The 15,065-nt window shown below is 33.5% G+C and overlaps 2 protein-coding genes across 2 annotated transcripts; both read right to left on the bottom strand.

The window, feature by feature from the left end:
* Positions 1–3,723: 3,723 nt before the first annotated feature.
* Positions 3,724–4,977, bottom strand: LOC102587586 (uncharacterized). Its single transcript, XM_006347372.2, has one exon. It carries the CDS (start codon positions 4,862–4,864, stop codon positions 3,857–3,859), a length of 1,008 nt encoding a protein of 335 aa, XP_006347434.1. The 5' UTR covers positions 4,865–4,977; the 3' UTR covers positions 3,724–3,856.
* Positions 4,978–5,616: 639 nt separating this feature from the next.
* On the bottom strand, positions 5,617–10,296 carry LOC102587267 (histone deacetylase 6-like). Its single transcript, XM_006347371.2, has 6 exons — positions 9,644–10,296; positions 7,696–8,136; positions 7,441–7,583; positions 6,543–6,633; positions 6,333–6,472; positions 5,617–6,121 (listed from the first exon to the last, which is right to left on the bottom strand). Exons 1-6 carry the CDS (start codon positions 10,190–10,192, stop codon positions 6,070–6,072), a joined length of 1,416 nt encoding a protein of 471 aa, XP_006347433.1. The 5' UTR covers positions 10,193–10,296; the 3' UTR covers positions 5,617–6,069.
* Between the last annotated feature and the right edge of the window lie 4,769 nt (positions 10,297–15,065).

The raw sequence follows: 15,065 nt of genomic DNA, 5'->3' as shown, positions 1-15,065 counted from the left end.
CCCCCTGAACTTCATATTTCTCTATTTTCTACACACTTAAACGCTGACTTCACGGGTGTCCTATTACCCCATGAACTTCATATTTCTCTATTTTCTACACACTTAAACGCTGACATGTCATAGGAGGTGAGAACACCTCCTCTAGGTGCGTTAGAAGATGACAACACCTTAAATTTTGACGAAAATTTTCTCTTTCTCCAATGGTCATCTTCCCCACCATTAAATAAACCATTGTTTCTTCTTCCCCACCATTAACCCTTGTTCCTAGTATAAAAAAATCACGGTTTTCTCTCAAAAATAGGTAGGGTTTAGTTGTTTATGTTCATTTCTACTTCAAATCTTGAATTTAGGGTTTGTAATCTACTCTAATTTCTTATTTAGGTTTTTAATTTGAATTTTGAATTTTCTCGAAATTCATCAAAAATGGCAAATGAAAACTTGAAAGGATGATTTTTGGGTCTTCTACGTTTTAGGAGGTAAATAGGGGGGAAAACAGGAATTGGGAGTTGAAGAGGCGGGGGACCCGGCGCGTGCAATCATGTTGGACTATGTATTTGGTTTATGTGCTGAGGTCAGCGTTTAAGTGTGTAGAAAATAGAGAAATATGAAGTTCAGGGGGGTAATAGGACACCCGTGAAGTTGGAATGTGTAGTTGAGATTTCGGGTATAGCTTTGAGGGGGTTTTAGACCATTTTCTCAAAAAAGAATTTTAAAACTTGTGGTCCAAAATGAATGATAGAAATTTGTGTGATTATAAATCATTTCATTAATGGTAAAATAAATATTTTATAGTTTAATTGTTACTTAATATAGAAATGTGTCATTCTTTTTTAGACTTACTAAAAATGAAAGTAAGTCACATAAATTGGGATAGAGGGAGTAGAAAATTGGGGTCGTTTAATTGGGAATAAGCTATTTTTAGATTAGTTACTTTGGAATTAGTTATTCGGGATGACTTATCCCATCACTATGATATAAATAGCGGGAAAAGTTATTTCAAACACAGTAATCAAATAACATACCAAATTTTATCCTTTAGCTTGATTTTTATCTCAGGACTATTTACTTTTATCCCTCGTGTGACCTCTAATACATTTATCAGTCATGATATTACTTAATTTTGTATTTTACACTTATATATAACTAATATAGGTATTGAACTATTAGTTATACACTATATTTAGTGATAATACATGAACTATTAATAATGGATATATAAGCATGGATAGAGATAAAAAAAAAATCTTTAGTAATACATCAAATCAAATATTGGATAGAAAATGTTCTTAACATAGTTAATTTCAATATAATTTATATCAGCATTACTAATATATCAATAAGAATCTATTCTTATACATTCTATTAAATAATCGTTAAAAAAATAAAGTATTTTCTACGCTCAAATTCAAAACTTCTGATTAATTATAGTACAAGATGGCAACTTGACACTTCTTACCTTTCCCCACCTCTTTACAGCTCAAAGCAGTAGAAAAAGAAAAAAGTGGGAACATGAAAAAAGTATACATCCAAAGATGACTATCTTGAGTGACACAATTCACAGCCTAGTGATCTATATATGACTATCTATATTTATTTACTTTCTCCATCTTAGTTAAAAATTTGAAGCCACAAAGTGATGATCATTTTCTTTTCTGGAACCTTTCAATTGATAGGCCTATTAGGTTACCTATACTCCTAATTCATGCATGCATGTTCCCTCTAGCACTAGAGAGGCTCTGATTCCTATACATAAAAGAATCTCCCTATACCCACAAATAATCATGCAAGGATAGCCTTTTCAAATTATTTTCACTCATTCATAATTAAATAATGGGTACGAAAACAGTTTCTCTACCTCCATGAAGTAGAAGTAAGGTCTACATACACTCTACTCTTCTCAAACTCCGCTTGTGAAATTTCACTAAAAATGTTATTGTTGTTGTTGTTGCACGCAAGACACGGCTATTTACGCTAGAATTGGCTGCAATTTAAACAACTTTGGGCTACAATTTAAATGTCTAAATATTGGTGTTTAATGAAATAACTTACTTACACTCATAATTGTGTGTATGAAACTAAAGACACATATCATGCATTTATTGATTTTGTATAAAACACCGGATAGGCGGATACAAATACTTGTCTACCTTTACACAGGCTTAAAATACTGGTATTAGTCCGGTTATGGGCCGTAGTTGTGAATGATGCCTTCCTATGGGCCCCCAAGCCCATTAAAGAGGGGAAAAGGCCTACTTTGGGCCAAACCAATCCAAGTCACTAAAGTGAAGGAAGGCATGATAATGTGTACCTTAATGAAAAAAAAACTATGAAGTTTGTTTTGATGTGAAATTACAGAGTGCAGGTAACTTATTATCAAATGACAAATGACAGTAATTATTGTAGAGTATTTACATCCATTTAGATTGCAAATGATACTAATACTTTTACATCAATGAGAGCATCACACATGCTAAAGTATATGTAATTCTCTATTCACAATTATATGGCAAATGGCGCTGCCTTTTTCTTGAAGTGATTAGTAGCCATAACAAGAAATAAATCTAGAACATATCTTCCTATTCTCTCTAATTTATGTCCTCAAGAGCATAGGTATATATTCAAGTCTAATCAATCATCTCAAATAGCTTTGAAATGGTTTAGAGATTAAATGAGTTGCAAGATATTTTCAATTGTTAAGAAACAAAATCATGATTATAGTACTACGAATACTATATATGGTCCTTTTTTCGTTTTTCTGAGGAATGAACTGTTGTCCATGTCCATATTGGGAGTACTTGATTCTCTTTACCTTACCTTGAAACAAAGAGGAACAGAAAAAATTGAAATCAAAATAGAGAAATTTTGACACAAAAATAAGAGAATGAGGTGAAGCAGCTTCCATAGAGAGTTGCAGTGCTGCGGTGGCTGTTGAGATTTTAGGTTGGGACACGTTTCATTAGATATTGAAAAAGACTAAAATGCCCATTAAATAAGAATTTAGTTATGATTTTTATTGTTTTATGAATTTGTACCTCCTCAAATTAGAATTTAGTTATGATTTCTATTGTTTTATGAGTTGTACCAAAGTTTATACTTATCAATAAGTGCTTTATTTCATTCCTTCTATTCTTGTATGCTTCTTGGTAATGATTATGGTATTCATAGCCTTGCACTTCTTCTTTTATCAAATGTTGATTTTATTTTGCTTTTCTTTATCATCAAGTTTACCTCTCAAATCGTTTCATTCTTTTGTGTCATCGCTTAAAAGTTGAATGTCATCATCAAGTCTCTAATTAACTCACTCCTCGTATTATTTCGTTCTCTCGTTCTTTTTTATCGTCACTTGAATGTCATTATCAAACTTTACTTGCCTCTCATTTCATTCTTTTTATCGTCACTTGAATGTCATCATCAAAATTTACTCGCCTCACATTTCGTTCTTTTGTATCGTCACTTGAATGTCATCATCAAGTCCCCTCATATCGTTTCATTCTTTGTTATCGCCACTTGAATGTCATCATCAAGTCTGATTGATCGCCCCTCCTATCATTTCATACTTTTTTATTTGTCACACTCCATCTCCCCCTTTAGCACTTCCCTTCCCTAAGTGAAGGCAGGAAAAAGGAAAGCTCACCTATTAATTACCATGTCATATTGTAAGATAAAATAAAATTGCTCACAAGAGCAACCCTAGCTTTCTTGCAAGGTTTGGTAAGAAGAAAAAACACTCAAATAAGAAACATACAAATCATAGTTTTACAAGAATTTGTGCAAAACCAATGTAAGAAATTTCATTCATTTTTCTACACAATATAAAAATCAAACAAGAAATAAATTAGACTTAAATTTTTTATCATTATCCACCATACTTCTTCCACATATCAACATAAAACCTCAAAGGCTTAGGCAAAGAAATCCTCCATTTCTCTAAATCAGGCAATCCACCAACAATAGCAACACTACTATCTTCTTGCTTTCTATTTCCAAGATTCAATACAAATACTTCACCTTCAAAAACCTTATTCATTGCCATTAATGTCTCTTCCATTATCATCTTCCCATCTTTTCTACTATCCTCTGGTTCTACACAACTCCCTCCAACATTCACCATTATCTTTCCTCCTTTCTTCAATTTCCCTTTCAATTTCTCCCATGTTTGTGGGTTCTGAAGCTCAGGTATCAAACACCCTTTACTAAACAAATCAATTATCAACCCAGAATACCCATCTTTCACACTGGCATTCAGTGCATTGCTGACATAGATGAAAAGACGATCTGGGTATTGTTTTTCAACTTTCGAAAGCCCTAAATATTCTCTTCCAACAGAGATTACAGATGGGTCTAGCTCGTATCCATGGATAACACCTTGGGGGTACAATTCAAGAATCAATTTCGCAGCCGACCCGGCTCCGAACCCGAGAATTCCTAATGGCCCGGGTGGTAAAATTGGGGGAAGAGTTGCTAGAACATCGTAATAGGCGTTGGTGATTGATTTGAAGAGGAATGATATGCTGTGGATGTTTCCAGGTGCGTCGAGAAGAAGAAGCCGGGAACCAGCTAATGGGTGGTCGGCTCTTCTAGAAACTTCTAGAACCCGGATGTAATTGTGCCTGGACTTGAATTTGACAAGGGTTTTGATATGTTCAATGGGGATTCCATCATCTTCTTCTTCCTCTTCTTCTTGTTTTGTGGGAGTGATGTATTTGTGATTTGAAGCTTTAATTGGGTGGAATTTGAGAGCTATGGGGCTTTGAGGCTTGTGGCGGATTTTGAAGATTGTCGGTAGTGAAGAAGGAAAGAGATGACATTGAAATGAGGGTTGGATTTGGATGGAGGTTTTGAAATTTTGTGCTGCCATGCTCATCTTCTTAAATGTTCAAGTGTTTGCAAAATGAGGAGGGGCAGGTTATAGTACAAGAAGATTTTACATTTTCTAAGGCCAAAAAAGATGTCACTTTGGAATTTTGGCAGAAATGATCTCGATATCAATTACAAATTGAATAGAAGAAAATAACGTTTTGAAAAGATAAAATGTCCACAACCTTACTTGTACCTTTGTGGTGTAGAAAATTTATTTTTGAATTAGTTTTTGGTTCAAACGAGGGATAAACAAGGCAAGATTAAAGGAAATTAACGACATGACTCTCCAAAACAAAGTGTGACAACATTCTATCTTAATCCACAACCTCCACACCATTTTATCAAGGTTATGTCTTGTCTTAATCACCTCGCTTTAATTCTTCTTCAACCTACCTCTGCCCTACACCTCCTTACTGATACAACAGTAACCGCAAACCTTCTCTTCACATAGACAAATCATCTATCTCGATCTCTCATCTTGTCCGCTAAACAAGTCACTCCCACCTTGCCCCATATAACTTCATTCCTAATCATATAACTCCTAATACACTCACACATGCATCATAGCATTCTCATTGAATGTTCTTGACTGATCAACACTTCATGCAGTAAAACAGGTCTAAAACACACCTACTCGCAAAGTACCACATAAGCGAGCCCCACCACCACCGGAGCAACATCATCGCCAATCACTTGGGATTAGTTGCAAAGAACCTCGTTGCCTACATAATTAAGATACTAATAGCGACTAAATGATACTTGGAAGACTAATCAGCGATCAGCGCCCTCTATTTAAGGAACCAAAAAGATAAACAATAATCTTTGTTCAAAGAAGAAATGAAACTATCATTGTCTCAAAAGTACAGGGATAAATCTACAGAACTAAACAGATAACTCTTACAGAACACCGATAATATTTGTATGTTATCAGCAGTATCCATAAGAACAAAGTGTGCCCTGTCTGCTCTGTGGTGCACCGGTCCATTTACGAGCGACAGCATTGTGCTCTCACTCATCAATCACTAACCTATATCCAACTAACTACAATCTACTATGACAACTCATTTTTCTAGTTCCATTTTCAGCATAAGAGAGACATCAAAACAATTGCTCATGAGAGGCGAAAGGTCAAAACATCAAGGCTTGTTACTTCCGACCCAAAAATATTATCAGTCATTGCATTTTGAGACGATGTAGAAGAGCTTTGAACTAGGGATGATCATCAACCATGTCATCTGCATTGGCTTGGTCGTCCACATCCCTGCATCACAAGCCACAGCAATTTAATCTAAATATTCTACAAGGCTGGTCCCACAACAGTCATTTGCACATTGCAAGGTGCAAACCAGTAAGACTTAAAAAGTAACGACTTCCCAAAAATGAAAAGACACAAGCAGATATGCAGGTGTGCGTAGAAAACACACACATAAATGGAAGTTCACAAAGGTACTTAATGCAACTTGAGCCCATACCTCATGTCAGATGATTCTACTGGAGTAAGATTACTATCTGAACTTCGCTGTCTAGGTTTCTCGTCTTCATCGGCATCAGACTCATAACCGTCACCATTCCATATCCGTGGTTTAGGCCTTCGATCCATATTTTCCTCTTTCTGCAATCAGTAGTTCTAGTATAAGATGGGGCTATACACTTAGAGATTTAATGATCAAGGTGCCACTAACCTCCTCTGGAACTTCTGTTGTAGAAGGAGTGGTTTGAAATGGCACACTAGGTGCATGAGGTAATTGTGAGATTTGCTCAAGCAATATGTTCCTGCAGCCACCAAGAAATTATGTCAGGTAACGTCTAAAGAATTGTCTTTCTCTATAGAAGAAAAAAGGAAAGAGGGAAACAATTGTCTGAGTTCAACAGCTGCTTGAAGAAGAATGTGAGGAACTTATGGATAGAGAGAAAATGTATGTCTCAGCAAAATATTTCAAAAAAATGTTTAAAGAGTAAATAGTTGCCCATCATTAACAAAAAATAAACAGAATCAACAAATATTCTTGCTGTCATACTAGTATAATCCTATGTTGCTCGGACTCTTCAAAAATGTCAACGGGTGCGTGTCGGATTCTCCAGAAGTAGTGTATTTTTGGAGAATCCGACACGGGTGCGGCATCGAAAGTGAAGAGTCCGTGCAACTTAGGTATAATCTAGTTACAGACAGAATAACAGAATTTGTCTCATATACACCACTGAGGCATCATTTTTTTTTGATAACCAGGGAAACCCACAGCCGCTGCCCTTTGGGTGCGCATAGGGTAAAACCTCCGATCCTATGCAATAGCTCGCAAACCACACAGGAGAGGTAATCTGCACTAGGCAAGCCTGGTGCAACCAGCTCAACCCAGAAGACAAACCCCTGCTTTCGCTGACAAGGTGTTTCGAACTTGAGTAACATGGAAGTCTCAAGCCCAAACCACTAGGCCACCCCTAAGGGTCCACTGAGGCATCAATTTGATGGACCAGTATCAGGGATAATCTACTATCAACTCTGTCTTCTCCAGATGAGGGATGAGGGATAATCTGATGGCGAAAGCCCTCAAACTACAGGAAGTAGTACAATAGTAAAATTACCTCATCTTCTCCAGATCCCTAGGTGAATTTAGATTCTCCATGGGGTTTGGTTCAACATGAAGAGTATAATCTGGGCCAAAATATTCATAATACTCGTTGTAAGGCAACTTGTTTTCAGGTTCTACCCCAACTGCAACTGCTGTCTGCAACAAAGAAAAACAGTGATACTTAGCACATATTCTAAACAAATAGTAGTAATAGTAGAGAATCTGAAATGCAGGCGCAAAGGAACAAGAGAGAGAGAGAGAGAGAAACCTCATAGCACCAGCACCTAGCGACATTTCTTATAGTATAACCTCCACCACCCAAAACCATCAGAGGGACATTGAAGGATCTGAGGTACCTAAGGCAAGCGGCATGGCCCTTGACAGACAGGTTGAAGCAACCCAACCTGTCTCCAGCCAATGAATCAGCCCCACATTGAAGAACAACAGCATCAGGTTGGTAGACCTCCATGACTTTTTGTATTGTGGGACGAAATAGTCTACCGAAACTATCGTCATCCATCCCATCATGCAATGGGACATTTAGGGCATAGTACTTCCCCTGATTTGCACCAATGTCTTTGATGTGCCCCGTACCAGGAAAGAAGTCCCCAAACTTATGGAAAGATACTGTCATGACTCTATCTGTGGTGAAAAAAGCCTCCTCAACACCATCACCATGGTGAATATCAATGTCTATGTACAACACACGCTGCAGAGCAACACTCAGCATTTCAGAGGAACAATAACTCAGAACAAACTCTAATCAAGGCAAAAAAAAGTGAATCAAAGGAAAAGATGCTGCAAAGCTATAGTTTATAATTGTATGCAACAGCGTTCACACTACAATTATTCAGATTCTATTATTAATATACTTGATCAGTAGAAAAATAACAAGTGATCAAGATTAACTAAGTTCCACTTCCTAGAAATCTTACATAGTAATACTTAACCTAGTAAGTAGTAAGTAGTGGTAAAACGAGAGGAGTTCATAAGAAATATTGTGTACATAAAGTTGGAACTAGATTGCAACTAGAGTTTGAACATGTCAATACTTGTTTTGATTTGCTAAATGCTTCCATAGAGATGGAACAGATCTGTCCCAGCTACTACAAGGATAACAAGCAGGCATTTCCATATTTCTCCAGCATAGATTTGGCAAAATCAAAGTGAAGTTTATTAGCAAGCTTCCATACCTTCAATTACTCTTAAAGACAGTAACATTTACCCCTTAACATCAAACTTCTCTGAATTTACACCAAACGCTACAAATCTGAACCAGCCAATCGATAAGGATATGAATCATGAGCATCATGCTTACCCTTAGTACACCCCACCCTCCTCAAAATGGTTTTCCAGAAACTTATACACAAGGGCAGGGCCACATACCATATTCACACTGAAATTTCTATTACTGAATGTAGACAAGCAACAACAACATACCCCATGTAATCCCACAAGTGAGTTCTAGGGAGGGTAAGGTGTACGCAGACCTTAATCCTACCTCACGGAGGTAACTCAGCAAATGTAGACAAGCAATAGAAAGTTAAAAGCACCTTTCCCTTATTAAGTACATGATGGTATCATCACTTCTATTCCATAGTTCAAGAAGCCGTCTAATCCCTCTCCCACCCCCCGAATAAGTTATCCCGCAATTTCATCTCAACGAAACATGGGATAAACTCATCCTAAATTAATCCAGGATTAGTTGTCCCTTGTCTCTCCTACCAAAGAGCCCTAAGAAAATAAATATAGTGAAAGCAGAATGAAAAAGGTAACTATAGGAATAATAAGAATATGTAGACGCATGTTAATAGTCACAATATAAATGAAGCAACAAAATAGGTAGGCACATAAGAATGGATAATACAATAATCTAAAAACTATTTCATTTCTCAATTATTACCCAATAAATAAGTACAAAGTAATATACTTTCTATCCAGTTCCTCAAAAAAAAGTAATATACTTTCTATCCAAAAATTTATTTTCAAATTTAACAGCAAGTGAGATTTTTTTAACAATATATATATATATATATATATTTATACAACGAATACATCTTTATGAACAAGTGGTGCCCCTAATATAAATTGGGAGCGAAGCCATTGCTTTAGTGGCCTTATGGTCGAGCAAGCCATGGCATGTACATTGTTATGAATCTATTCATGATGTAAAGAAACAACGAAAATGAAAATATTAGCGAGTAAAAAGTTTATACCTTGTGGACTTTGAGGAGCTCAAGAATACCAAGAACAATATCATTCACATAGCAAAAACCAGAAGCTTCACTTTTCTTTGCATGGTGCAGACCACCAGCCCAGTTGATCGTTATATCAGCATCCTGCCGATTAAGCTTAACCGCAGCCCCAATAGATCCACCAGCAGAAGCTTGACAAAACCCAAAAAGCCCATCGAAAACAGGGCAATCCTCACCAACATTAAATCTTTTGAGATGACGCGAATGGGTATGGTCATGAAGAGTCTCCGGTGAAACGGAAGCAAGGAAGTCAACATAATCCGGCGAGTGAAAACGGCGGATATCATCCGCTCCCGCCGGAAAAGGACGACTGATTTCCATACGCCTGTGTAGGTAGTAGTGTACGATGAGATTGTGGGCCATTCTGATACGGTGCGGCTTCATCGGATGACCTTGGCCGTAGTAATAATCGCCGATGGTTGGCTCATAAAAGTAAGAGACACGACGCTTCCTAGCGTCGGTACCGGTGGATGGAAGCGATGCGCCGCCGTCTACGGTGGAGGAGTCCATTGGCCACTGATTTTTGGGTTCGGAGTGATAGTGATGATGAAATTTGGGATTTTTGCGTGAGACTCGGCAGTCTGTATTGAGTCCAGGAAAATAACACGAAAAAAATACTCTCCTTTTATAGATCCAAAAAATTAGTCTTCAACTTCTAACCCTCTTAAAAGAAATTTAAACAATAGCCTATACTTAACAAAAAAATTTATAGCAAATTTTATGTTTCCATTGATAATTAAGTTGTGTGTATAAAATAGTTTTACTTATGAGGTAGAAGTTCGAGATAATTTAATAAGTCAGACATAGTAAATTTGTTCAATTACCTATAAGTTTTTTCTTATATTGCGTAATTATTTAGAAGTTATGATAAGTTATAGAATTTGACCCTGTTAGACTGAAGTTTTTCGAAAAAGAAAAGAAATTGGATAGAAGTAAGTTATGGTTTATAAATAGGAAGATGAGGAGAGAAGGATTTTCATGAGGGGAATGGGAATGGCGGAGAAGATTATAACGTGGGGTATTGAATCCTCGTCGACAAGCTGAAAATTCAAATAATCAATCAATTTTCATGATTAAATTCGATCATGATTAAACAATCAATATTTCTTTTATAAGAACATAAGTTATTTAACATAATTATAGCTTTTCCTCAACAAACAATACATTACACTATTTTCATTTATGATAACGTATTGAAATATCCTGAATTTCTACCTCGCAAAGTTAACTTGCTAGTATGTGGCTAACAATTCAAACATGAAACTCAAGTCACACATTAGGCCATGAACGAAAAGTTTCAACCTAATTCAAAAGTGGGCTTTTAAGTTTTTACATCAAATGAATTCAATTCAAAAAATTTCATTTTGTATAAATTTTAGGAATCACATAATTTTAATATGAAATTACAATTTATCCCAATTTAGTTTGTAATTACATTAATTCCTGAAAAAGTAAAACAAACCGGATAGCTCGGATACATTATAAAATAATTTAAAATTAGGAGAGAAATAAGGGATTTTAAAGGTTTTTAGAAATAGAAGAGAATATTAGAAATAAGGGAAACATAAGACGTGTATTTCAGTAATTTTTCCATTTTTGTTCCTAATCAATTCAAAGAAGAAAAAATCTCAAAAAGGTCAATCTCATTTTCTTTCAATCCAAAACAACCTTAAAAATTCACATACACAATTAGTTAAGCTATAAATGGAGCAAGGATTTAAAATTTATGAATCCAAGATTTTAATCTATTAAAAAATGTCGGATATTACAAGCTGACAGAGTACACCAATATCGTATAAAATGTTTAACTGTTGGTAATATTGTATGGTTCGTTAATTCTGTTCACCATCACTTTTGCATATTGGATTTTATATATAAAATAATGTCTAATCGTTATTGTGTTATACGTTTATTTTAATTTTGAATTTTTTTTAAAAAGTATTATTTTGGTGAATTAATAGTTTACTTCGGTAAGAAAATTCAAAACAACCTCAAAATTTCATTTAAATAATTAGCACAACTACAAAACGAAAGAAGGATTTGAAGTTCATAGATTCAAGATTTTAATCTATTTGAGTAATCAAATTTTAAGATAGTAATAATTTTATATATATAAAGCTAAAAATGAGAAAAGTGACATAACATGCTTCTTTGGCCGAGATTTCTATTATCTTTTTTGTCAATTTTTTAAATGTTTTTCCTTATATTAAAATTACAAATGTTACATTAGATTACTGATATAGTCATATTCTTCTATTTTTCCTATGTTGCCTTAAATTGCCTTAGTAAAGTATATTTATCAATGTAATAAATATTGATATTTAAAAGGTATATTGTATTATCTCATTATAAATAAATGCTAAAATATGAATAAATATAAACACAAAAAAAAAAAAACGTATTCCAATTAATTGTTTTATTAACAATTGGGGGGAAATATTAAATATTATCTTATACAATTTCTAATCGTTTATGGCTATTCCCCTGGATTTAAATTTTTTATTAAAAAGATTAAAATGCAAAGGAATTCATTTATCTTTTGTCTCGGATTTTCAGTTCTTTTTCCTTATTCTCTATCTGAAAAATTGCATAAACTAAAAGTTATCATGTTTTTCTATTTCCTTATTAATATCTATATTATAATTATTATCCTCAGTGAAATCTCACTAAATTAATATAGATAAGATTATAAAATATTATTATTTTATAAAGGTATTATTTAATTGATAAATTAATATTTATTAATTTAAGAGCAACTTTCACATATAGCAAACATAAAAATCATATTTGTATGTTATAGCTATGCATAATTGCGCTCCATAGCAAATTTTATGTTTGCTATGGAGCTTTTGATTTGTATAATTCGCTACAAACATCCAATTTTATACAAGTTGTTCAGTTTTGTATAAATTCATTTATACATTGTAATTTGTATAATAAGATCTGTATTTTTGTAATTAATAAGTGTATATGATGAAAATATATGTATTTGTATTTGTATAAATATTTTTCTCTCGCTTTATACAAACAAAAACGCATTTTATACATTTTATACCGAAATGTATAAAATGACTAATTGTATATCGAATCAGATGACAAAAAGGGATGTTTGCTGCGAATTACAATTAAAATAAACTATGGCTATAACATTTAATTTGAATTAATAGTTTGTTATTTCATACAATTTCCCTTAATTTAAAGAGTGTTTTGAGATTCAATTAAGGTTAATTTTGATCACATTAAAACCATTGTATCTTAATAATTTATGTATCATATTAACTGAATTTACATAAAACTAAATTTATCAAAATCATTGTATCTTGCTAAATTAAGTATCCTATTTACTGGATTCATATACAAAAAACTCATTATACATAAAGTACAATGTATGCATATGATTCATTGTAATATATTTTTTTGTTAAATGATTCATTGTAAAATAAATTCAAGAATTCAATGATTTATTGTATAAATAAATTCATTGTACATAATATTCATTGTTTCTTAATAATCAATTATTATTCATTGTATCTTTAGTAAAAACATCCAACATATGATGGTGAGAAAATAAACTATATAAGCAACACAGGAAATTTCTTAAAACTATATCCAAAAATGACTCTCATTTAAAAGGTGTCACAAAACCAACTATGATAGATCAAATACGTAATACATTATACGAGTACAAAAGAGATCATTTCCACATGCACTCAAAAAGATTTGATCGTGGCAACATCAGAACTTTTGGATGCAATAAGAAAAGTTAGAGATGATCTTCAACTAGTGTTAAATTTTAGGCATAATGCATAAAGAGGACCTTTAACTTGGCATCAATTCACAACTATGACCCTAAACTTTGCCAGTGCACAAGTAGGCACTTTAACTATCACAAATTTAAACAATTAAACACTCGTATATCCCAGGCAAAGTGCGTGATATACAAATGCTTCTACGTGGCTGCCAACTAATTAAAATAAATACACGTGAATTTTTCAATTAAAAAACTGAAAATAAAAACAAAATAAATATCAATTAACAACTCTGACCCTATGCTTATAACGGAGAACAACGTTTTCCTCTTTCTTCTCTACAAAATCCTAACCTAAGTTCCCACATTTCATCCTTCGAATCAAAGGTAAAATTGTTCAAGAAATTGTGAAGAAAGAGAGGAAAATGGCAAAAAGCTGTTGAAGAAATTAGAAAGAAGAGAGTAAAGTGAGATTTTGATTTAAAAAAGGATATATATATATATATGAAAGAGATTCATTAAGGGTAGAAGTGTCATTTAAGCGTAAAAAAAGGATATATATATATATGAAAGAGATTCATTAAGGGTAGAAGTGTCATTTAAGCGTAAAAAAAGGATATATATATATATGAAAGAGATTCATTAAGGGTAGAAGTGTCATTTAAGCGTAAAAAAAGGATATATATATATATGAAAGAGATTCATTAAGGGTAGAAGTGTCATTTAAGCGTAAAAAAAGGATATATATATATATGAAAGAGATTCATTAAGGGTAGAAGTGTCATTTAAGCATTTTTTTTACTGTTGGGGCCTTTATTTTTACCACTGACGCGCCTAATTGAAGTGTGTTTCACGCACTTTGCCATGTAGGATTAGAGTGTTTAATTGTTAAATTTTTGGATAGTTGAAGTGTCTACTTGTGCACTAGCAAAGTTTAAGGTCATAGTTGTGAATTGATGCCAAGTTAAAGGTCCTCTTTATGTATTATGCCTAAATTTTAACAAAAAACAAAACATAATAAAATCATATTTCACTAAATTATAAGAATTAGTAATTTATGGTATTAACGGGACCATATATTTATATAGGCATCTCTTGAAAATATATCATCTTATTATCTTATAAAAATGAGTGATTTTTTGCATTGGCTCAAATAAAAATCATATAAAAATATTATCTTACAGAGATTATTAATTTACCGAATATTAATTTAGTGAGATTTTAATGCATTTTCTTTTATATTGCTTCGATTTTTTTCTACCTAAAATAAATTTAATGCAATAGTCATGAGCACAAACCTTTTTTATACATATTCCTTTTCCATTAGAATCCTAATTTTACCCCACGTTTCTTTCCTACGCAACCAGTCAATTATAACATAAATATAATTGATGGTACGAAAAATACAACTGAATGCAAAATCATATATATTTTTCAACCAAGGGAATCCAGATGAAACCTTCTGGTACCTTAGCTTCGTCCGCTCGACTATCTACTAATTTTTTTGCCTTCTTTTCAAGAGTCCGGAGCTTAAAGGGTAAAAAAATTTGACAAAAATTCCAAAAGGGCACATCAAATTTATTTCTAACCAAAAGGGTAAAATCGCTACTGACGCAGCGATTTTGCTTTGACGCT

Source organism: Solanum tuberosum, unplaced genomic scaffold (genome assembly GCF_000226075.1).
Source record: "Solanum tuberosum cultivar DM 1-3 516 R44 unplaced genomic scaffold, SolTub_3.0 scf00087, whole genome shotgun sequence".
In the NCBI taxonomy this organism is placed as follows: domain Eukaryota; kingdom Viridiplantae; phylum Streptophyta; class Magnoliopsida; order Solanales; family Solanaceae; genus Solanum; species Solanum tuberosum.
Note: the sequence above shows the minus strand (reverse complement) of the source record. Positions and strands in the feature narration are given on the sequence as shown.

Coding starts and splice junctions, on each gene's coding strand:
- LOC102587267 (XM_006347371.2), bottom strand. CDS start 10,192: ATGGACTCCTCCACCGTAGACGGCGGCGCATCGCTTCCATCCACCGGT. Junction 8,137..9,643: donor AGCTCCTCAAAGTCCACAAG/GTATAAACTTTT, acceptor GTTGCTCTGCAG/CGTGTGTTGTACATAGACAT. Junction 6,122..6,332: donor GTAGAATCATCTGACATGAG/GTATGGGCTCAA, acceptor CTTGTGATGCAG/GGATGTGGACGACCAAGCCA.
- LOC102587586 (XM_006347372.2), bottom strand. CDS start 4,864: ATGAGCATGGCAGCACAAAATTTCAAAACCTCCATCCAAATCCAACCC.